Consider the following 25,706-nt stretch of genomic DNA (forward strand, 5'->3'; position numbering starts at 1 on the left):
CATGAAAGATAACCTGCTTCAAAGCACATTAGTACTCAATGAAAGGGCCTAAGTATTACATATGAAATAATACAATCCAAATATTTCATTCCAAAGAATTTGATAGTAGAGACCCATCATGGTATACAAACAACATTAGAAAACTTCTGAAGAATCAGCATATTCTCTGGAAGAGCCACTAAGCACAGCATAACCCAAAGAACTGCAAATGCTGATTGTAACATAGGTGACAATCAGAAAGCAGCGTGTGATGCATTCAATAACTGCTGAAGCAGAACATTTTTGCAGGGGCTATCCTAAAATCCTAAGAAATTTTAGTTGTACATTAAAGCTGTCAACGGCCAAAAATATGTGCACACACACTCACTGACGAAACAGGAACCAAAGAAAACAGCAAACCTAAAGCTTAAATGTTAAATTCCATCTTCAAATATTCCTTTACAAAGTAAAATCAAAAAATATTACCTCCATTCAGTATCAGTACTGATACAAAGATGTGTGATATTGTGATCAGCACTAGGCATTGAAAAACAGCTCAGATCTCTAAAGCATAATAAAGCTCCTGGGCCCAAAGGTGTCCCAGTCAGTTTCTATCCAGAATTTATAACCGAATTAGCCACACTCTCAAACATAATTTACTGTAGGTGCCTTGAGCATGGAATTGTTCATAGTCATATAAATTTTTGTCTACCTAGTTGTTTGTTTGTTCATATTTTATGTGCCTCTATACCATTCACACAATTTGATAAAACTCTGGCAACTTATTGCTTGCACTTGCGCAAAGGTTACAGGCATAGTGCAATTACGTACAGTAGGTGGCATGCATGTCATAACGGTAAATATACATAAGGAGTAGGGAAATAGTGAGAGATGTCTGAATGTGACAGAAACAAACAGATCAACATTTAACTGTCTCTTACTCATTTTGATGATGATAAATATGAGTTATTTATAATCGAAATTGGAGAAAATAAATGTATGGAACAAACTGATTAAAAGAAGGGTTGATAGGACACATCCTGAGGCTTCAAGGGAAGGAGGGCAAAAATTTGGAGAGGGACACTAATTGATGAATTCAGTAATCAGGTTCAAGTGGATGCATGTTGCAGTAATTACACAGAGATGAAGAGGCTTGCACAGGATAAACTATCATGGAGAATGGCAACAATCTGGTCTTTGTACTGAAGCCTGTAGCAGCAACAACAAACCGTCCATGACCCCTAGGAAGAAAGCACAGGTCAAACCTCTAGAAAGGTGTCAAAAGTGATCCATAAAACCACTGTTTAATATTATTGATATCCATCTGTTGTAGAATCTTAGAACATATTCTGACCTGCCTGCTAGCCCAGTCTGAGATTCACAAAGATAGTGTTCTGGTAATACCCATTGTCAGTTGTAATTATTCTATGTATTTATTAAGCAAAATCTTAATTTTACTGTTAACACAAATTTTTCATTCAAGCACAACTATACTATATGCATTATTAAAACAAACTCCTCTTCTTCTCTACATTTATAAATTCAAGTCCCCTGCTCGCTTCTTTCTGGATTTTCAGGATAATCTCAGAAACTACTGTATAGATTTTGATATAGCTTTTACTAATAGGTAGTAGACTGAATTATGGGGAAGGTTTCTGTATATAATTTATAAATATTTCGAGCAATTTGGTTAAATTATGATGCTTTTCTCAAATGCCACTGTGAAAACAACACCACTGCTATCTAGTGGTGAACAGCAGAACTCCTTGGATCCACAGCTCTGCGCAGCACAATAGAGGTGTGGTCAAACTGGGTGCACGCGAACACTCCGCTTCCTTCGATGTACCGACAACCGAAGGAATGTGTTTGGCATTGCATGGTCAGCGTGAATGCGACTTAACGTATGCAGTTATTATTTGTTTGGACACTTTGAAATTAAACTAAAGTTTATGTGCAGCACTCAGTGACCTAAAGTGCACCAACCAAAAAAAAGCAGTATTGCTCATAAACGTTGGTGTATTTGTCAGCTTCTTAAAGAAGAAAACAGGCATGGGTACGATCTTCTTGATACCCCAAAAATAGAGGATGGAATGTCATTCAGAAACTCCTATTGGATAATTAGGGACAATTCTGAAAGACTTTTAGAGATGGTAGGGGACTCATTTCAGAAAAAGACAACAATTTCAGTCTCTCGGTTTCTGCTTCCCTCATATTTGCAATCACAATTTGCACTCATAATTTATTGCATGTTCTTCGAGCAATGGACAGTGAGTTGCTTAACTTTGAAGTACTATGACTAATTGTTTGAGAACAATTGTATAGCGAAAAAAACATGTGAAGCCAAAATCTGCAGTTTTTAACATTTTTTGCAAAATGTGAAAATTTTCTGAAAAATTTTCCCTAAAGAAAGTTTTTTCAGCAGCGAAGGACATGAATAAACTTTCAGCTCTCTGCCTCCCTTCAATCAAACCTAGATACATACATGAATATTTCTATGGTAGGGTAAACAGGATTGTCAAAATGAATCTGCAACAAGTAACTGAGTCTGAACAATGAGTCAGTGAGTAGCATGGTTTACAACAGGATTACTGCTATGGGCTGCACATCTACATTAGGCATATTTCTTTGTGTTTCATTTTCTTTTATTTGTGACCTTTGGACATGATCCATTCAGCCAGTCTCCAGTACATGATAGTGCCACAAATCTGAAGACATATCCAATTGCACACACATGCAATCATGGTTCACATAGAATATTTACATTGGTTGGACACATTTTAACTAAATCACTATGTGCTCCCATCACTGCCACAAGATGTCACTCCAAATGCCAATTACACATAGTAGAACAGATAAGAGTTCTGGCATGTGCTGCTTAAATTATTTCAGTTACATGAAACTGATGATACTCAGTTACGTAAGATTGTCCTCAGAATTTTATGCATAACCCTGTGCAGTGATTCATAAAAAAATTTACCTCTTTGCCAAACAAGTCGCCCAGCTGTAAATACTTAGTACTACCAATGCGAAGCCGAGGCTGGTTGCTAGTGATCTATAAAAAAGAATGTAGAACGGGCCCACAGAACTACAATCCTGTGTTGCTCATATCAATTTGCAGAACATATTGTAGTCCAAACATAATGCTCCATGGAATCTACAATGGATTCCAAAAGTATTGATCATGCAAAACCCAACTTTCACTATTCTCACATGATCCCTAAGCGACAGTGGCAACTAGTTGGAATATTGTTCCTAGACTTCTGAAAAGTATTTGACTCGGTGCTACATAAACACCTGTGACAGAAAATATACTTGCACAGAATATGCAGCCAGATTTGTTACCAAGCTGAGGATTTCTTGACAGGCAGAATGCAGCATGTTATCCAAGATGGAGAGTCTTCTTCAGATGTAGACATAATATAGGGCGCTCCCAGGGGAGTGTAAGAGTACCATTACTGTTCGCATTGTACATTAATGACACAGGATAAGACTTGTAGCAATCTTTGACTTTTTGTAGATGACATGGCTATTTACAGGGAAATTCTATCTTACAAGAAATTGTAGTAGTATCCAGTTAGACCCTGTCAAAATATCTGCATGGTGCAGGGATCGGCAACTCTCACTGTACACAAAGGTAAAGTTGTGCACTTAATGAAATGTAAAAGCGAAATAGCCTCCGATTACAATATAAATGGTTCATATGTGGAATCAGTCTTGTCAAAAAAATACTTGGGAGTAACTATGAAGTGCAACAATCACTTGAGAGCAGCTGTGGGAAAGGCATATGATAGGCTTCTATTTGTTGCTAGAATACTTGGAAACTACTGCTTGTATACAAAAGAAATTGCCGACAAGACGTTTGTGCAGCCCATACCAGAATACTGCGCAAGTGTGTGGGACTCGCATCTGGCCAGACTGATGGGGGATACAGAGTGTGTGTACCCAGATGTGCTGGACAACCTGAACTGGCAACACGCAAACAAAGACACCGCATATCTTGCAAAAATATGTTAAAAAAAAAAAAAAAAAAAAAAAAAAGATCTAATGGCACAAACAACATACACTCTTCAGCCACCTATGTATCGACACCACGAAGAAAACTTAGGCAAATAACAGCTTGCACAGAAGTGTATAGGCAGTTGTTCTTCCCATGCTCTATTCATGAATGGAACAGGAGGAAACCATAATACACCAAATAAGTACTCCGTCATGCACCTCCCAGTGATTCACAGAGTTCAGTTGTAGATGTACATGTGGGATTGGAGACATGACCAATTAAATCTGCCACTGTATTTTGTGAAAATTCTGACAACTCCCTCTCCCTCTCCCTCCTCCTCCTCCTCCCCCCCTCCTCTCTCTCTCTCTCTCTCTCTCTCTCTCTCTCTCTCTCTCTCTCTCTCTCTCTCCCTCTTTCTCATCAAAATCCAAGGGCATATACTTAGCATAATTCATCTTTTAGTTTTGGTTTTCACAACCTGCTGATAGAACTTGGAAGGTTTTCTGCTGCTTGTAACTACTGCCAATATATGGGACCTAACAATAACTGGACCTGTTTACAAGGAAACAGATAGTGATAAAGGGTAAGTGGCTTCACCTACTGCTTCCCTCAAACTTACTTGAAACAAAAAGAAATAAGATGCACTTTGTGATGTAATGAACATCATGCCAGAAGAGCTATTAACTGCACAGTCAGGACACATCCAGAATGAGCTCTGGTTGCAAAGGACTACTGCATTTTGAGTAAAAGAATTTTTTATGTCAGAAATGAAAACTCGAACAAACAGTAAGAGAACTGAATATGAAGAAATGAGTTCTGAATAGAAACAACAGAAGGATATCAGATACCCCAACATGCATATCATGTGGGAATCATTATAATACGGTTAGGAAAATCAGGACAAATACTGAGATGTAAAAGCAATCTTTTCTTCCGCATACTGTCTGTGGATGGAACTACCGGGAGTAGGATATCCTTAAGTACCCTGCCTCACGTACCATGTTGTGGCTTGTGGACTGCAAATATACATATGTAAATGTAAAAAGGTAAAACAGATTATCATATTGCACACATTAGCCATTCCCCTCTCCCACATAACATTACTTAAAATAAGCATTAAAAAATATTCATCACAACAATAACAACAATTTGGCAGTTTCCAGGAAGTGCGACACCGATGGTAATTCGGAGCTGCTGCCATGAACAAATGTCTTCTAAGTGTACTCAGCCTCAACAGTTGTGCCAATTCAGGTATCCCTCGCACATGCACAGTGATACCTGGATTTTCCATGGCCTCCAGACAAACCAAATTCCTTTGAAGCTCAGTTCACACACACACATTTGTGCCAATATTGTCACCACCACTAGCTTACTGCTGCCCTATTCCCATCGCATACTACGCCATGCCAGCAATATCCAGAGTTTGGCAGTTGCATTGGGAATGGAATACATTTGTTAACTATGATTCAGAATGAATTAGTATCATTTGTTGTTTGTAATCTACTTTCCTGATTTCAATAGTGGCAGGGGGGAGATCTGAGGCATCTGGAGCTGCCAAATCTTCCTTGGTCTTTGGTTTCTTAATTTTTGTTCCTTCCTCTTTTCATTCTCCTGGTTCTCATTATGAGATTTAAATTTGGTAGTAGTAGTAGTAGTAGTAGTATCCATACAAAAATCTGTTAAGGATAAGGAGTGGACAATTCGCAGCTCAGCTCCGTGTCCACACCTGTGCCAGCTGCTGTAGGTCAAGGAGGAAGCAACATGCCACCACAGGGTGTCACTCAGGTAAAGGTCTTTGTTATACTGATAGAGACTGAATGACCACAGGGAAAATGAGTCATGGTGAAGAATGTAATAATAACTGTAAGTGGATACATTGTGCAAAGCAGGTGAAATATATCATACAACTAGGATCCTTACAAGGCTGTTCACATGAAAAAAAAAAAAAAAAAAAGTCTTGAAACCTGGCAAAAAATCCAAAGAGATTCTGACCGTATGTAAAGTAAACCAATAGAAAGATACAATCAATACCCCGACTGTGTGATAACAATGGTGACGTTACTGATGACAGAGTCACTAAAGAAGAGTTACTAAATATGTTTTTCTCAGCTTGCTTCACCAAAGAGGATGAAGTAAATATTCTGGAATTCAAATCAAGAACAACTGTCAACATGAGTAACTAAGAAGTAGATATCCTTCGTGTAGCAAAACAGTTCAAATCACTTAATAAAGACAAAATCTCCTGTCCAGATTGTATACTTGTCAGGTTCGTTTCAGAGTACGCTCATACAACAGCTCCATATTTAGCAATCATATACAACTGCTTGTTCATCAAATGATCTATACCTAACGGCTGGAAAGTTGCACAATTCACATCAATATCGAAGAAATGATATAGGAGTAATCCACTGAATTACAGACCCATGTCAATAATATCGATTTGCAGTAGGAGTTTTGAACTTATATTCTGTCCCAACATTGTGAGTTATCTCAAAGAAAACAATTTATTGACAAACAGCCAACATGTTTTCAGGAAATATCATTCTTGTGAAACACAACTAGCTCTTTATTCTCATGAAATAACGAGTGCTGCTGACAGGTGATGTCAAACTAAATCCATATTTTTACATTTCCAGACAGCTTTAAACACCATTCCACACAAGCATCTTCTAATCAGACTGGGTGCCTATGTAGCATCATCTCAGCTGTGTGTCTGGATTCGTACCTTTCTGTCAGAAAGGACCAGTTAATAGAAACTGATGGAAAGTCATCAAGTAAAACAGAAGTAGCACCTGGGATTCTCCAAGGAAGTGTTATGGGCCCTCTGCTGTTCCTGTTCTACATAAACATTTTAGGAGACAATCTGACTAGCCCTCTAAGATTCTTTGCAAGTGATGCCATCATTTAAAATCTTATAAAGTCATCAGATGATAAACCGCAAAACAATTTACACAAGATACCTGTATGGTGCAAAAAGTGACAATTGAAACTGAATAATGAAATGTGTGAAGTAATCCACATGCATACTGAAAGGAATCGGCTAACTTTTGGTTACACAATAAATCACTCAAACCTAAAGGCTGTAAATTCAACTAAATACAATTATGACGATCATAACTGGAATGATCACATGGATAATGTTGTGGGTAAAGCAAATCCAAGACTGCAATATACTGGCAGAATACTTAGAAAATACAAGAGGTCTACTAAAAAGACCGCTTACCCTATGCTTTTCCACCATCTTCTGGAGTATTAATGTGGTACACATCAAATAGGATCAACGGAGGACATCAAGAAAGTTCAAAGAAGGGAAGCTCATTTTGGACTATCATGAAATAGGGGAAAGAGTGCTATAGATATGATAGCGAAGTGGAGTGGCTATCATTAAAACAAAGGTGTTTTTTGTTATGACAGGATCTTCTCACAACATTTCAATCACCAACTTTCTCCTCAGAGTGTGAAAATATTTTGTTGGCACTAACCTACAGAGGGAGGGATGGTCAACATTAAAAAAAAAGATAAATCAGAGCTTGCACAGAAAGATTTACATGTTCTGGATTTGCGTGCTCATTTTTCCTGCATGCTGTTCACCAGGTACTTAAGTGTAAATTTTAGAGTATTCGTGTAGGTCTTGATGTAGATTGAGACATAGATGAAATTTATTTGCCAGTTACAGTCCACTTCATTGAATAATAATGGTGCAACATTAAGGCTATGAAAACTTTGAACTTCATTAAAAACTAAACAAATCATCTAAATTATGGACATGGCTGTAGTAATAAAAATGTTTGGTCCTTTTTTCCAATATCCATGAATTTACCCTTGTCCTGGAATGATCTGTTGGTGGGTATGTACCTTTAGTTGTCTAAAAACTATGGGGCAGTGAAACGTGTAACCTCACAGAAGCCACTGTTCAGTGGATGAAACTACCATTGCTTTAAATGATCAAAATCATTGAGTATACATATGAGCTGCTACTTGCTGACAAAACTTATGGAGCTACAACATGGTTGCTGTATCATTTTCTGTCTCTATTACTACAATGACATAGAACAGAGCACTTGAAAATGAAATGAAGAAGTGGAAACTGTTCTTGTATAAACTTACCTGTGAACAACTGAAAGAATTTGAAGAAACTCTTCAAATTTGAACCTGGCCAAGTCACATCCCATTAGATACGCCCCTACCCTGGATTGGACATCGTGCCACATACGAAACATTCCTTTCTCCAGTTTTTGCTCCACATACTTCTGATCACAACTCAGTTCAAAGTCTATTACAGTACCAACACCCCCTGAAAAAAAATATTATTTACACAAATTTCTTTGAAAATTACACAAATCAGCTATATCTTAGGGATAAGAGAAAAAATACATGGCAAAGGTAAGTGACTAAGGGGTCAACGATTTGGCATTCCTTCTTCAGTTGATCCTAGGATTTCCAGTCACTTGTCGCTTCTCTCACTTCTAGCAATGATTTGTATATGAGAAAAAGGCCAAGTTGCCCTGTGGTTCTGAGTCCATGTTACTGTTATTCTCCCTATATCTGGTTGGGTAAGAGAATTCAAAGATCAGAGGGAGGAGAACCCAAGGGGAGGAGGGGGGGGGGGGGGCATCATGACCCGCCCCCCCACCCCACCCCCAAAAAAAATTGTGGGAGCATTTATATTTTTACACACAACAATTTCCATCACCCTTATGAACCATACAGACAGCTGTACAGTAGAATCAATCATATTGGAGGAATATCTGTGGAGGGACCAGACAAATGTTTGGATCCTAAAGAAGACAGTAGCCTTCTCAGTACGTAGTTGCAAGGGCACCTGTCTGGATGACTGACTCATCTAGTCTTGTAACATTGCAAGGGGAAACTAAAGCTGTCATATTTCCCAAGGACATGCAGTCCTACTGTATGGCATGATGATGGCACCCTCCTGGGTGAAATATTCTGGATGTAAAGTAATCCCCCATTCTGATCTCTTGGCAGGTACTACTCAGGAGCATGTTGTCATCTGGAGAAACAAAACTCGCATTCATTGGGTCAAGAGTGTGGAATTTTAAAACGCTACATTGGGTAAGCAGGTTAGAGAATTTAGAGAGGGAAACTGATAGGCTGAAGTTAGATATAGTAAGAATTAGTGAAGCATGATGGCAGGAACAACAGGTCTTCTGATGAGGTCAGCACAGCTATCAACACCAGCTAAAAGCATGGGTATTCCAGGAGTAGGTCTAATGATGAACAGGACAATGAATGCAATACAGAAGCCAAACAGATATGAAGCCAACATCCACTACAGTAGTAGAAGTTTATATGCTATCTAGCTCAGTGGATGAACAAGAGATTGAAGAATGTGATGTTATTCAAATAGCTGGGGAAATGAAAAATTACTTGTGATAGGGGAGTGGAATACAGTAGTAGATAAAGGACAAGAAGCAAAAATAGTAGGCGAACATAGACTGTGGGAGAGTACTGAAAGGGAAAGCTGCCTGGTAGAATTTTGCAGACTGCACTATTTAATTATTGCTAATACTTGATTTTAAAAATAGTGAAAGAAGGTCGCATATCTGGAAGAGACCTGGAGACAGCAGAAGGTTTCAAATTGATTACGTAACAGTAGGACAGAGAGTTCGAAACCAAGTTTTAAACTGCAAAACATTTCAAGGGACAGATGCGGAATCTGATCATAATTAACTGGTTATGAGCAGCAGAGTAAAGCTGAAAAAATTGCAGGAAGGCAGAAAATGAAGGAGATGTGACTCGAATAAACTGGAACAACTAGAGGTTTTTAAGAGTTTTGAAGGGAGTTTTAAGGAATGATTGACTGAAACAGGGGTACAGAACATAAGAGAAGACGAATGGGTAGCCTAGAGAAATGAAATAGTGAAGTCAGTAGACGACCATCAAACAGACAAAAAGACAAGATACCAATAGTTGGATTATGCACTAGGCATTTAATCTAACTGATGAAAGGGGAAAATATAAAAATACAGTAATTAAAGCAGGCAAAAGGGAATATAGATGTCTAAAAAATGAGACTATTAGAATGTGTGAGCTGGTTAAGTAGGAATGACTAGATGAGAAAGCAAGGCTGTAGAAGCATACATGAATATGAGAAAGATAGATGCAGTCTTCAGACTGAATAGAACAACAACAACAACAACAACAACAATCAGTTTCCAAATTTTGCAGCTAACTTTTGCAGAATAAAATAGCATGGAAACTACATAACCTCAAAAATGTATATGAATTTTTCAAATTACAAAATGCATTTAGCACAAGTTGCTTGCATGAGGGCCTTTTCCACATGAATGGGTTTACAGTCTTAACAGTAACACTCCCACAATGTAAAGGCAAATACACACAAGGAGACCAGCCAGCTGTCAAGAAGGTTCACTTATCCATATGTGGAATCGGCAAAGCACAGGAAGTTGAGTAAGAAATGGAAGAAAGGAAGCGGCCCTCCACTGAGGGGAGGGAAGAAGGGGGCAGAAAAACAGACTTCCTAAAAGTAGATAGAAACAACTGAAAGAAACAACATTCCCCCATTTACAAACTTGTACTGCCACAGTTTACACTTTTTTAAATAGTTCATTTTTTGTCAATAAATCAATCACTCATTCTTACTGTAATATTAAAACATTTTATTTATTTTATTGTTAGTATTAAAATCATACACATATGTGGCATGTGTAGTGTTGGTGACAAGTTACACAGGTTTCCCAGGATAAATGGTCAATATTCAGGGATATGACAGGAATGATCATTCAAAGCATGGTCTCTAAAATTCATACCTTAAGAGCTACAGGCACTACTTCATCTTTAGTACTGTGAAGTAAAACTCTTCTACTGCAAGGTCTCTGCTTTCCATATTTTGAGAGGTGGCAGTATGGACCAAAATAAGAAAAAAATGCCCCTAAACATGGGCTCTAAAGTGCATACCTTGACATGATAATCTTTGCTACTGTGAAACACATGTCTTCTACTGAACAAGGTCTCATAGCTCTTTTTTATTTATTTAGACGTCAAGTTCCGTAGGACCAAATTGAGGAGCAAATCTCCAAGGTCATGGAACGTGTCAGTACATGAAATTACAACATAAAAGTAATAACAGATAAAAATAAATGTTCATGAACCTGAAAAAGTCAGTCCATAAGTTTAAGTAAATGCTATCAGCAATACAATAAGAATCAGCTTAATTTTTCAAGGAACTCCTCAACAGAATAGAAGGAGTGACCCATGAGGAAACTCTTCAGTTTTGATTTGAAAGCACGTGGATTACTGCTAAGATTTTTGAATTTGAGTGGCAGCTTATTGAAAATGAATGCAGCAGTATACCGTACACCTTTTTGCACAAGACTTAAGGAAGTCCGATCCAAATGCAGATTTGATTTCTGCCTAGTATTAACTGAGTGAAAGCTGCTTATTCTTGGGAATAAACTAATATTGGTAACAAGAGATGACAATAAGGAATATACATATTGAGAGGCCAATGTCAAAATACCCAGACTCGTGAACAGGGGTCGACAAGAGGTTTGTGAACTCACACCACTTATTGCCTGAACTGCCCATTTCTGAGACAAAAATATCTTTTTAGAATGGGGAGAGTTACCCCAAAATATAATACCATATGATATAAGCGAATGAAAATAAGCAAAGTAGACTAATTTTCGTGTCGAATGATCACTCACTTCTGATACCGTTCGAATAGTAAAAATGGCAGTATTAAGTCTTTGAACAAGCTCCTGAATGTGGGCTTTCCACGACAGCTTACTATCTATCTGAACACTTACAAATTTGAACTGTTCAGTTACACTAATCATATGCCCGTTCTGTGAAATCAATGTCAGGTTTTGTTGAATTGTGTGTTAGAAACTGTAAAAATTGAGTCTTACTGTGATTTAGCATTAGTTTATTTTCTACAAGCCATGAACTAATATCATTTACTGCTATTTGAAACCGAGCCAATGTTGCACACAACATCCTTTACTACCAAGCTAGTGTAAGGAACAGGAGTGGCCCCAAATCTGATGCCTGGGGGCACCCCCCCTCCCCCCCACTTGACAGTACCTCACTCAGACCCCACATCACATCAGTTATCAACAATGTGAATAATGACCCTCTGCTGTCTGTTGCTAAAGTACGAGGTGAACCAATTGTGGAGCAATATTTTGTGATCAACACAATCAAATGCCTTAGTTAAATCCAAAAATATGTCAAGCTTTCGAAACCTTTTGTTTAGCCCACCCAGTATCTCACAGACAAAAGAGAATACATCATTTTCAGTTGTTAAGCAACTTTCAAAGCCAAACTGTACATTAGATAGCAAATCGTGTGATATAAAGTGATCAATTATCCTTACATACACAGCCTTTTCAATAACTTTTGCAAACACTGATGGCATAGAAATAGGTCTAAAATTATCTTCATTATCCCTTTCTCCCTTTTTATAAAGCGGCTTTACTACTGAGTACGTTAATCGCTCAGGAAACTGACTATTCCTAAAGGAAAAATTATGAATATGGCTAAATACAGGGCAAAAATGTACAGCACAGTACTTTAAAATTCTGCTAGACACTTCATCGTAACCAGGAGAGTCCTTAGTCTTCAGTGATTTAATTATTGACTCAGTCTTCCCTTTACCTGTATCACAGAGGAGTATTTCAGACATCAATCTCGTAACGGCATTTGCCAAGATAGTTATATATTTCCTGTAGAAACTAAATTTTTATTTAATTCACCAGCAATGCTCAGAAAGTGATTGTTAAATACTGTACATATATCTGAATTATCAGTAACAGAAATATTTTTACTGTGAACTGACTTTATATCGTCGACCCTGTGCTGCTGACCAGACACTTCCTTCACAACTGACCGTATGGTTTTAATTCTATCCTGTGAATTAGCTATTCTATTTGCATACCACATACTCTTTGCCTTTCTAACAACATTTTTAAGCACCTTAAAATACTGTTTGTAATGGTCTACTGTAGCTTGATTGTGACTACTTCTAACATGTTGATATAATTACCGCTTTGTTCTACATGATATCCTTATCCCACTAGTCAACCACCCAAGCTGCCCATTACTGCTAGTACCCCATTTAGAATGTTCTAATGGAAAGCAACTCTCAAAGAGAATGAGAAATGTGTTAAAGAAAGCATTATTTTTATCATCTATGTTATCGGCCCTATGAACATCCTGCCACTCTTGTTCCTTGACATGGTTTAAAAAACTCTCTATTGCTGTTGGATTAACTTTCCTACATAGTTTGTAATTAAATATGACATTGGTTTGAGTACAAAAGCCTTTCAGTGTTAAAATTTGTGCGACATGGTCTGAAAGGCAATTCACACTTTTACTAACAGAATGCCCATCTAGTAATGAAGGTACGCATTTTAGAGCCCATGTTTACTACACAATGTTTTCTTGTTTTGGTCCATACTCGCTCCTCCCAAAATATTGAAAGCAAAGAGCTTGCTGAAGAAGATATTTTTTTCACAATATCAAAGATGAAGTGCTCATAGCTCTTAAAGTAGGCATTAAAAGAGCCCATGTTTACTGATTTCTTTTTTCTTTTGACTGATCATTTCTGTAATATCCCTGAATATTGACCATTCTTCCTGGGACACCCTGTATTGGGGGAGGAGGATAGAGAGACAGTAACAAACAATCCAACAATGACCGCCCCCCCCCCCCCCAAATGAACCCTTGATCTGCCCCTGATGTATACCACCCCCAAAAGGGCCATATTTAGTAAAGCACTAGTGTGTTCAAAGCTACCCCCCACAATGCAGAGGCTTAATCTTAAGGGACAAGAAACATAATTTGAATAAAATTAATAATTAGTCTGTTCTGGAGCTAGAGAGGTAAAACTTTGAGTTTGCATACTATGCATGTAGGGAAATTGCAGTCACTAGTGTACAGGGCTATTACAAATGATTGAAGCGATTTCATAAATTCACTGTAGCTCCATTCATTGACATATGGTCACGACACACTACAGATACGTAGAAAAACTCATAAAGTTTTGTTCGGCTGAAGCCGCACTTCAGGTTTCTGCCGCCAGAGCGCTTGAGAGCGCAGTGAGACAAAATGGCGACAGGAGCCGAGAAAGCATATGTCGTGCTTGAAACGCACTCACATCAGTCAGTCATAACAGCGCAACGACACTTCAGGACGAAGTTCAACAAAGATCCACCAACTGCTACCTCTATTCGGCGATGGTATGTGCAGTTTAAAGCTTCTGGATGCCTCTATAAGGGGAAATCAACGGGTCGGCCTGCAGTGAGCGAAGAAACGGTTGAACGCGTGCGGGCAAGTTTCACGCGTAGCCCGCGGAAGTCGACGAATAAAGCAAGCAGGGAGCTAAACGTACCACAGGATGGTGCTCCACCGCACTTCCATCATGATGTTCGGCATTTCTTAAACAGGAGATTGGAAAACCGATGGATTGGTCGTGGTGGAGATCACGATCAGCAATTCATGTCACGGCCTCCACGCTCTCCCGACTTAACCCCATGCGATTTCTTTCTGTAGGGTTATGTGAAAGATTCAGTGTTTAAACCTCCTCTACCAAGAAACATACCAGAACTGCGAGCTCGCATCAACGATGCTTTCGAACTCATTGATGGAGACATGCTGCGCCGAATGTGGGAGAAACTTGATTATCGGCTTGATGTCTGCCGAATCACTAAAGGGGCACATATCGAACATTTGTGAATGCCTAAAAAAACTTTTTGAGTTTTTGTATGTGTGTGCAAAGCACTGTGAAAATATCTCAAATAATAAAGTTATTGTAGAGCTGTGAAATCGCTTCAATCATTTGTAATAACCCTGTACTTACCAATTTTAACCTGTAACAAATTTTCAGTTGGACTATTTCTCTTCTTCATGCAATATAGAAGTGTTTTACAAAATCATATGGCACCATCTCCAAAATAAACTGTGTTTAGACCATACACATTTGTCTCACAAATAGTACATTTTCTTTACCTAATTACACCCAAAGCGAGAGAAAAATTGGAAATTCCACTTTAAAAAGACGCAGAACATATTTACTTTCAATACAAACTTACACAAAACATAGGAGAATTGTCTTTCCAGACAAGATATTATCAAATGACAATTTTTATTTAAAAAGTCACAAAAAAACACAGAAAACAACTCGGAAAGTAATAGTTTTGAGGCTCACTACTCCTACAATTTGCAAAATGGAATTCTAAAATCTTCAATTACTTAGTCAAGAAACTAATCATATATTACTATGCAATAGCTGCCTTACAATAAATTACATATTTCATTCTAAAAAATATTTAACTGCATTTTCCTCTTATATAAATCAATGTGCACTGCCCATATATAAGTCAAAGATTCTGACCTTTGTGCAGCTGCTGACATGCATTCTGTTTGTGCCACATCCGCATTTGGTTGTAATTCAAGATAACTTCCCACAAAGATTTGCATAAGTTAAGTAGACAATCTATAAATTTTTCAGGCACAACATTCTGAAAAATCAGAAAGCTTACATTACAGTTACTTTGTAGTCCCTAGTCAATCATCTTTACATAATGAGAATGTAGAATGTGGTAGCATTTGATATTTAATTATGTACAATATTACTATCTGTAATCCTACTTCATCTGCTAAAAAGTAATGTTAAATTTATCATGGGTACCAACAAAATGAAAAAAATGGGTTACAAAATAATTTGAAAATACAGCTCAGATGAAGTATTCGCAGATTACAAAATACAGAAAAATTTTCACACATGCTGAGAAAAGCCTTGTACACAAACTGATAAATTGTATTCATGAAAAAGTCAACAGTTATTTGAGGCAGCACTCATAAAATTAATTAAATTTTCCATTTACCAACAACACATCAATTAAATTAAAGCACAAGGCCAAAAACATTATTCAATATGGAAATGGCATCATGATCATCATCATCATCATCATCATCATCATCTAGTACAATTGTATAATTATAAATTTTAAAAAGGCGCAAGAAAATTGAAATCATCACTTCCGCCTCCTACCCCCCCCCCCCCCACCTCACCCTCCCATATATATATATATATATATATATATATATATATATATATCAAACTTCCATCTTCATTTTAAAATTTTAGCATTTTTTTTTTCTAGTAGTGGAGCTGAACATACTAACTTACAATATTAAAATACTGATAAGATTTGGAAATATTATTTGTTTTGGTATAATTAGCTGGTAAAACAACTTTAAAAAATGTGTGTCCTATCATGTTCTTGAACTCATTTCATGATGAGTACGTGAGGAAGTTGGTTTCACAACACTCAACAGTCTAATGTGCCTCGTTTTTAAGTATTAAACACAAGGCCCTACAGATGTACCAACTTCTTTAATGAACAATTACTTTTCTTTCCCTTCTGTATTAATTTTGCGAGTTTAGTACCTTACTGTTGCAATAACAAGCACTTCCATGTATAGAGAAAATCAAAGAAACCAATTTGTTCAAATTTTTCTAAGACACATTTACTGTGGATATAACTGTACCCCTTTTTGTAATATTCTGCATTTGTTATCAGCATCCTACAGGCTTCAGTGAAACAAGTGCCATTAAAAAAGACATTTAAATGGTGGGTTTCTGATTATGTGAAATGTTACACCAGTAGTTTTAAGAAGAGCTCTTAATGAAAAATGCTTACAGGTCATGTATGCTGTGGCATGTTCATTTAAAGTTTATGTTATTACGACAATTGCATTGGAAAGTTGAGGCAATAAATGTAAGTGCTTATCATAAAGCTCCAGAACATAATGAAAATTTTATTTATCTGTATCACAGCACACAATTTACAAACCATTATAATTAAGTAAACAAGAAACATTCAAGATTTAAACCAAACAGAACAGTTTGCTAATAAAAAAATTTACTGTAACTACCACAACATAACTTTAAATATATTTTGCACTCTACAATGAAACACACACTACTTCTTTCACACTGTAATTGTCTCATCATATAAAGTACTACCATGTTTACTATGCTGCAGGATTTTGTGAGGTACAGAAGATTCCTGTAAATGTAGTGGCCTTATCTAGCGATATTCTATGTTTCCTGGATTTACAATGTTCATGTTTGCAGAAACCCAAACTGGATATTCAGAATAATATACACTGCCTGACATGAAAAAGAAGCACCCAGAAGACATGGTCGGATGACAATGTAATTTCGTACACATTTACAATATCAGCTTATATGTAAATGATTACGAGTTGCAATTCCCTGTGGCGCGTAGAATGGCCACCAGAGTTCATGCATGTTGTGCATATTTAGTGTTGTTATTGGGCCTTATAGGGTATGTGTAAAAAGGGCACTGAACAGCATCAAATGATTTGTAATCACTATGAAGGACACGGAGATGTCATATACACATGTGAGCAGCACTCTCAGCACCTGACAAAGCATGAAAGGAGTGTCATTGCAGACATCCATTTGGCTTGCGGGGCATTTGGATGTGACACTGCTCTGATGATGAACTGTTTGGGAACATGTGGTAAAGCACACTTGTCATCAATGCTCTGGTTGACCACGTCTCACCAAGACAAGGGAGGATCGCCATATGTGCGCAAAGCACAGCACAATCCCTTCACATCTGCTCCTGCCATCCAAGAACAAATTATGGACTCCCTGTAACATTCTGCACCATCCTATATTATTGGTCACAGACTAGCAGCAGCCAGCCTAGGGAATTACAGTTCCATGCGTGGGCTGCCATTAAAATCACAACACATGGCTGCATCTGGAGTGGTGCCGTGACTGGGAAGCCTAGACTGCTGATGAATGGCATCATTGTGTTCAGCAATTACTGTGGTTCTGCACTACCCCAGATGACCATCACTGGCAAGTATAATGGGGATGTGAGAAGAGGTCTGATTCTCCCAATGTTTTGGAAGGCTCAGCAGTGTTACTCCTTGGGTCATGGTGTGAGGAGCCATCAAGTATGACTTTGTGCCATGGCTGGTATTGATTGAGGGAACTTTGTTGGCAAAATGAGACATCACAGGCATCAGTCATCCTCATGTGTTGCCTCTCGTGTGCCTGTATCATGTTGCCATTTTTCAATGGGACAATGCTCATCCACACATTGCATGTGATTCTGGGCCCTGTCTGTATGAGAGTGACGTACTCTTGTGGCCAGCAACACCTCCAGATCTGTGTCAACTCCAACACAGAGCCAGTATACAGGATATTAAGCAGTCACGCAGTAGTTATAGGCCATACTGCCTGGCTTTATGACATCCTTCCCAACTAAATCAGTACATGCATCCAGGCCGAAGGGGGTACAACAACATACTGATAAGTGAGTTCATACTGCCAAAATCTTAATAAATCTGAGCTGATTTTGTAATCACTGCACTAACATCACATACCCTCTCATCAACCCGTGTGTGTGTGTGTGTGTGTGTGTGTGTGTGTGTGTGTGTGTGTGTGTGCGCCCCCCCCCCCACACACACACACACACTAGAAGGAGAAAGAAAGTGTTGAATAGGTGTGCCAATGTGGAGGGAAGGAGGGAGGGAAAAAAGTGAAGAGTAAAACAAAAAATGGCTGGTTGCAGTAATTTCAAGAAACCTTTATTCATCACAGTCATGGTGTTCCTCATCTATAATGGATAAAAGTTGTATGTAATAGACATTCAGTACATGACAAATCTGTCATGGACTATATAGATTGTTCATGTGTTCTTGTCATTTCCTCCCAAGATGCTAAATGTTCCTGAGAGGTCCTGCATGGAAACAACATTATCCTGTGGGTCAAGAATGTACCAATACCCACTTAAGGAATCAGGCTTACAATTGGGACAAATGAAACCAAACTCAGAAAACATATTATGGGATGTCATTAAGTTTATGACTGACATATTGTGAAGCTAGAATCTGTAACACGGGCCATGAATTTAATCACATGCCCACTCTTCTCTGGTAATTAGCATGGCAAATGCTGTTTTAGGCAAGTTCACAGCTAACTGATCCCGTCACTTCACATCTGCATCAGAGATGATCTAATCCATCCATCAACAGCAGATATTTCTCACAATAATCTTATGCAATTCAAAATAAGGAGGAAAAATGTTGAAACTTCCTGGCAGATTAAAACTGTGTGCCGGACCGAGACTCGAACTTGGGACCTTTGCCTTTCACGGGCAAGTGCTCTACCAACTGAGCTACCCAAACATGACTCACGCCCCGTCCTCACAGCTTTACTTCTGCCAGTACCTCGTCTCCTATCTTCCAAACTTTACAGAAGCTCTCCTGCGAACCTTGCAGAACTAACACTCCTGAAAGAAAGGATATTGCGGAGACATGGCTTTGCCACAGCCTGGGGGATGTTTCCACAATGAGATTTTCACTCTGCAGCGAAGTGTGCACTGATACAAAGAGGATAATCCAGCATACAATGAGGCAGATTGCATAAATAAGATACACAATGGTGAGGTCCATACACAGTAGTATGAATTAAGGGCCCTGTCATCATTGTAATCTGCCTGAAAAGAAGTGGAAGGATTTTATGACTCATACCAACAGACTGATGGAATTTTTCTAATAACATACGTGTCATACTGCACCATCAGCATTACTCTCCTGCTAGTTGGAGTTGAGCACATGGGACACCAATCACACATGCAGATAACAAAATGCCCATACCGTCATGGAAAATTGAAAATTTACAGTGCCATTTGGAGAACAGTGACTTATTTCAATTTTCTAGAGTTGAAGGAGAAATCTGAAAGGATGGAAGTTCTCAAGAGGTGACCACTCAAATTCTGTAAAAGATGACCGGCACAGCTGAATAAGTGCAGCAGGATGTAAAAGTGCAGAACATATGTTATATTGGCATGTAGGAAAGATAGAAAAAGGGCATCTAATTGGACAATTGGTACAACATGAATCCCGTGTCGAGAGGAGAGAAAACTTAAATTTTGGGGGCAAAGACATTGACATCTTGTTCAGAATGCTAGATGAAGATGACATCACATATTTCAAGACAAAAATAGATGTATTAGAAGGCGAACAGAAACAGCTACTCAGACTTCTGAAGCAGCTAGTGACAACAGTTAAAACAACAGGGTGTATACAAGTAGGAAAAAACATCCTGGATTTCTCACTTAAAAACACACTTTTGCCTGGTGAAAATACATTATATCCTGGGTGAAAGTGTTTTCCCTGTGTTAAGTGACAATACACTTTCCATCAGATTTGTAAAACTTACCAATCCTTTGAATGGTAAAGGTTTTATACACCAACATAGAACTTCCCGGCAACTTAGGACATAGGACACAGCAAAAAAGCAACCGTTTTGGAAAGATCTTTGATCTGTGACGAAATGTACACTGCATATTTTCATATTACGAAAGTATAAATATGAATTCCACCAAATACAGCATGGCAGCTTCCAAAGTTCTGAAATCAAGTTTGCATTGCAGATATGCTTTTGTCAGCCAATTGTAGCTCACATCACATGCTCTCACCAGGCAATGACGGCAGATTTTAGAGCATAGGACACTTTTAGTCAACCAACAGTGACATAACTGTTAACGAGCACAAACACACAAATGTGAAAAGTTAATGGTTTAAATTAAGACACAGAGCCTAGCTACAAGAAAAGCTAAGCTTTCACTTATAATACTGGTATCAAAAATTTTTTGCTGTTTTTTCTGAGGGTGTGGTTATGCAGGAACCTAAAAGCACAGCTTATGTTGCAGCAGCTGAATATTTGTGACAAGCATGAGTACACATTTCACTACTGTGCACCGAACATTTTGTGGGTGTTAACTGGGTGAATACACATTCCATCAAGCACTTCAACTTTTCCATAGAAAGACGAATATACTTTATGCTATCATTATCGCATAATTTGCAATCTATTAAAGAAACTGAATAAATATGAGAAACTAACCTTTTATAATGTGTGTTACCCTTCAAGATATATCAAACACAAATGTGCCAATAAAATTTTAAATAATGGCATAAATGGCTGGTCTTCTGGGGTTGAAATTTTTCTGAGTGGCTGGTCCTCAAAGTGACAAGTTTTGAATGAGAGTCAAATGCTCTGTGATTTAAGAAATTCATTGCACATTTTGACACACAATATAACTCATCTTATGTAAAAGGAAATTTACTTTGAAATTCATGCTTCTCAAACCAGTATTCACAATATTTTCCCACGACTTGTTAGATATGCACAAATTTGTGATGTCATGCTCATCGAAAGCAGTTTGTTGTTAGGAAGCATTGCATAGTCTTCACACTAAAGCCTTTGATACATTTTGCTATCAGCAGATGCTTGTGTGTGCATTGCTTTTTTTGTTGTAAATGGTGCTTTTCCTTTCCAACTAAAGTATAATTTTGGTGTTGTGGATTTGTTTATGTTTTATTGTTGCAGTATTATTCTGCAGTATTGGGCTAAAGTAAAATTCTTTGTTAGAGCATCAGTTCTTACCAATCAAAATTACAAAAATTTAACTGAAAACTAAAATAAAAAATATTCCTGGAATCCGAAAAACTTTCAAGGTTTCTCCCAGATGAAAAAATTCCTGGGTTCTTCTTGGATTTCACAGTTGTACACCCTGAATGACCTTAACTACTAGCTCTAATAGAATGGTATGCTTCATAGCGAAAAATGAAGATATTATAAAGTAGGGAATGAAACAGTTGATCTAAAACACAATAGATTAGAAAGCAGCACAGAAAGACAGTTGCAGATAGCTGTAATTCTGATCACTGTCAACAAATGGCTAATGCAGCTTATGGGTATCTTCAATGAACTGGAGTGGGACTATGACATTTTAATATAAACAATAGTAGTATTCTAAAACCATATCTGGTCAGTGCAATACAGATAGTGGAGTTTTTAGAACGGATCAAGGATGACATCGAGGACAAGAGGTTTCCAATTGCCCTTACACCAGACACCGGTTATCAACTGATCAGAATATTTTCATTGCCAGTAACATCTTAAGTTACATGCTGAATATCCTGTTAGGAGGAGACAGTGTGTATGAGCTGTATTGGACACTACTGCTGCTGTCGGAAGTGGATGGAACATGGCATTTGTTTAGGTGTTTTGCCCCCCCCCCCCCCCAAAAAAAAAGGAGCTACTGCTAGTTGATGACATGCCTGTGACCTTATGTGGTACTGGCTGGATGCACAATGCAAGAATGCAAGGATTGCAGTTCAGCAGGTGGACTGACTGGATGGGGGTGGTGTCGGGTGTGGTGGGTGGAAGGGGATAGAGGAAGGAGGCAGGAACAGGGGCTGAGGGTGAGTAGGTCGTGGCTTTGAGGAAGGAAGCCAGTCTGCTACCTAGGAATGTAAGAGGAAGGGGGGCTGGGGGTGGCATGTGGACAGGCTAAGCATGTGATGCACAGATGCAGGAGGCAGAGGGGAGCAGCATACTATGAAGGTGACATGGAGACATTAATTGGGAGGGGTTGATACAACAGAGGAAGTGGAAACAGTTGGGTGGAGGGTGTGGGGACAATGTGTTAACAGAGATTGAGGCCAGGAGGGTTACAGGAGCGAATGATGTATTTCAAGGATAACTCCTATCTGCATACTTCAGAAAAGGTGGTGGTGGGGGAAGGATCCAGATGGCCAGGGTAGTGAAGCAGCTGTTGAAATCGATCGTGTTGTACTCAGGTTGCATGTTATGCCACTGAATGGTCAAATTTGTTCTTGGCCAGAGTTTGGCAGTTGGCATTCATTCTGGTGGACAGCTGGTTGGTTGATGTACCAATATAATAAGCTGTGCTGTGATTGCAGTAGAGTTGGTATATGACAAGGCTGTTTGCGCAAGTGGCCCTACCTCTAATGGGGTACGATAAGCCTGTGGCAAGACTGAAGTAAGAAGTACTGAGTGAGTGGATTGCGCAGGTCTTGCACTAGGTCTTCCACAGTGATATGATCTCTGTTGCAAGCGTTTCAGAGAGGAAGTGGCACAGGGATGGACTAGGATGTTGTGTGTCGGAAGGTTCTTGGGTAGGATGTCCCTCATTTCAGGGCATGATGATAGATAATCACAGCCCTGGTGATGGATATGGTTAAGTTGTTCCAGTCCACGGTGGTATTGTGTGACAACGGGAGCACTCCTCTGTAGCAGATTCTTAGTGGGGATGGGAAGATTGGAGATGTGTGAGGACCTGACATGATAAATCTGTGTGGCGACTAGGTTTGGTGGGTAGTTCCTGTCTGTGATGGCTTTTGTGAGCCCTTCGGCATACTTGGCAAGGGAGTTCTCATCACTGCAGACACATCATCCACAAGTATAATCAAATGTCAAAGACAATTCAATACTGAGCAGCAAGTGCAAGGGATGCTGCTGCAATACTGAATTCCAATTCTGGGTAAGATTCTCATGTACATGGTTTGCTTGCAACTTATGATGGCGTTCCAAACATTTATCTGCATCATGCACATTACTGAACAAGTGTTCGTGCTGTACTGTATGTGTGTTAAGAATGAGTATCAAATAAAAGGAAATGAGAGGGTGAAACTCTGTGTCCCAGCACTTATCCTATTCCTTCCATATAGCACCATGAAGACTATCCAGCTTAAAATCTCCATCCAACGGATGAAAAACAGCACTGCATGGCCTCCCAACATAAAATTCATCGTTTTATAGCTTTATAGCTTTATGTATTTTCTTTAATGTATGTAGCCCTCTAACTAAAGCTTTGTATGCTACTTGTAGGTCTGAAGATGACCACAGCAGTGGTCGAAACCGGTCACCTTAATAAATATAAATAGTGATCAAGACTGTTTTTAATAGTAAACATCAAATAGTACCTAAAGGGATAGATAAGAATGGTATTATGACATCTCTGGGAATGTTCTAAGCCATAAATATACCAATCACTGATGCTGTTGTGTTGAACAGTCATCAAGTCATCTGAAGGCAGTTTTATCAGTGACAATAATCACAAATCCAATAGTGTAGTGCAATGACAGTATACAGGGGTCATGAGGAAAAATTATAGCTATTACTATAAGAAAAAATATAGATATTTATAAAGGAGGTTATTTAAGGTTTCTGTTCTCCAATGTTCAGCCAGGTGGAATTTCTCTCACAATAATATTACTACTGCAGAAGTTTCAGTTCTCACCAAGGTTGTCGGGAAGTTTCCCTTCATTGTAAAGCAAATACTGGAACTACAAATCTTCCCCCCCCCCCCCCCCCCCCAAATATTCACAACTGAGATTCTGGGATTCCCTTGCCTCACTGCAAGATTGTCTGCCATTTGGTTGAAAGGTCACTACTCCAACAGTCTGCCCTAGTTTCAGGCATAGTAATAATAAAAATAAAACTCACAAAGTCTCTGCAGAAATGTATCCATTTGGACGATATGACAACAAACAAATGCATATTTTACAAATGACAGATTTATGGTAATGCCACTGTTTCTCAACTTCTTGCAAGCTACATGAATGCAAAGAACAGACTTTAACTGTGCAAGAAGAACAATACTTTGACTACAGACAACTGGAAATATGCTGTGTATATGAAGAGTCTAATTTTACACTGTTCCTTAACTATCAGACAAGATTCATACAAATTTGGGGATCATTAACTATTTTTCAGCAGCACATATGGTCACACTGAAAGGAAAAGTACTGCAAATATGTAACACTGGAGAACAACATTGAGGTTTTTTGCACTCGTGCCAAAATCTGATGAGACAAATGTACTTATAACAACAGACACGTTTAAAAATTTAGTACTAAAACAAAAAATTCAATATTTTTTCTAAAAATACATAAGTGCATGCAGACCCACACACAAAAAAATTATTCTACAACAGCTCTTAAAAAATGTTGCTTAAATGAAAGACAGAACTCAATGAAGAAGATATTAAGACGATACTGCAGATACATAAGGCTCGCTTATCGGTTAACTAAAAAAGGATGAGCCAGACATTATGCAATACACTAAGATCTTCATCTTATCAATTTTGTTTAAAGTTTCACCAATACACAGAATTTTAAAAGCTTTGCTCCACTACTGTGAATACCATCTAGATCATTTATAACACACAGGATGTCAGTATTCAGGGTTATGACAGGAACAATCATTTGCAGCAAAAAATTCTAGTAAACATGGGCTTAAAATGCATACCTTAAGAGCTATGCGCACTACTTCATCTTGGCTACTCTGAAACAGATCTTTTCTACTGAAGAAGTGCCCACAGCTCTCAAGGTATGCATTTAAGAGCCCATGTTTAATAGATAATTTTTTTCTTGTTTTGGACTATCCTACCTCCCTCCAAAACATGGAACGCAAAGAGCTTGCAGTAGCAGAGATTTGTTTCACAGTACTGAGGATGAAAAAGTGTTCATAGCTCTTAAGAAATGCACTTTAGAGCCTATGCTTACTAGACTTTTTTCCTTTGTATGTTTGTTCCTGCCATATCCCTCAATATTAGCCATTCCTCCTGGGACACCCTATATAATTTTTTTTCTTTAAATTAGTGACATGTTTTAGCTACTGCCATGATCAGATCCATAACTTTGAACAAAGTCCAGTGATACTTGCAATACAACTATTGCCTCACTTTGGCATCTGGTTTACTGCTATTGACAATGAACTTTATTTCACAGGTTCCACATTCTGAAACCGTTGATGGCAGTAGCCAAAACGAGTCATTAATGTAGTATTATAAACAATATATTAAGTGAGCTAGATGGTATT

General features: G+C 38.3%; 1 protein-coding gene across 2 annotated transcripts in view; it reads right to left on the minus strand.

The window, feature by feature from the left end:
- LOC126248902 (syndetin) overlaps positions 1–25,706 on the minus strand; it is a 171,987-nt gene that overhangs the window by 108,605 nt on the left and 37,676 nt on the right. For both annotated transcript variants that reach the window (XM_049950376.1, XM_049950375.1), the window contains exons 7-8: positions 15,354–15,480; positions 8,084–8,270 (exon numbers count right to left, since the gene is read on the minus strand). In XM_049950376.1, the coding sequence (XP_049806333.1) occupies positions 8,084–8,270; positions 15,354–15,480 (314 nt within the window). The remainder of the gene's footprint in view (positions 1–8,083; positions 8,271–15,353; positions 15,481–25,706) is intronic.

The sequence above is a fragment of the Schistocerca nitens genome, chromosome 3 (genome assembly GCF_023898315.1).
Source record: "Schistocerca nitens isolate TAMUIC-IGC-003100 chromosome 3, iqSchNite1.1, whole genome shotgun sequence".
Taxonomy (NCBI): Eukaryota; Metazoa; Arthropoda; class Insecta; order Orthoptera; family Acrididae; genus Schistocerca; species Schistocerca nitens.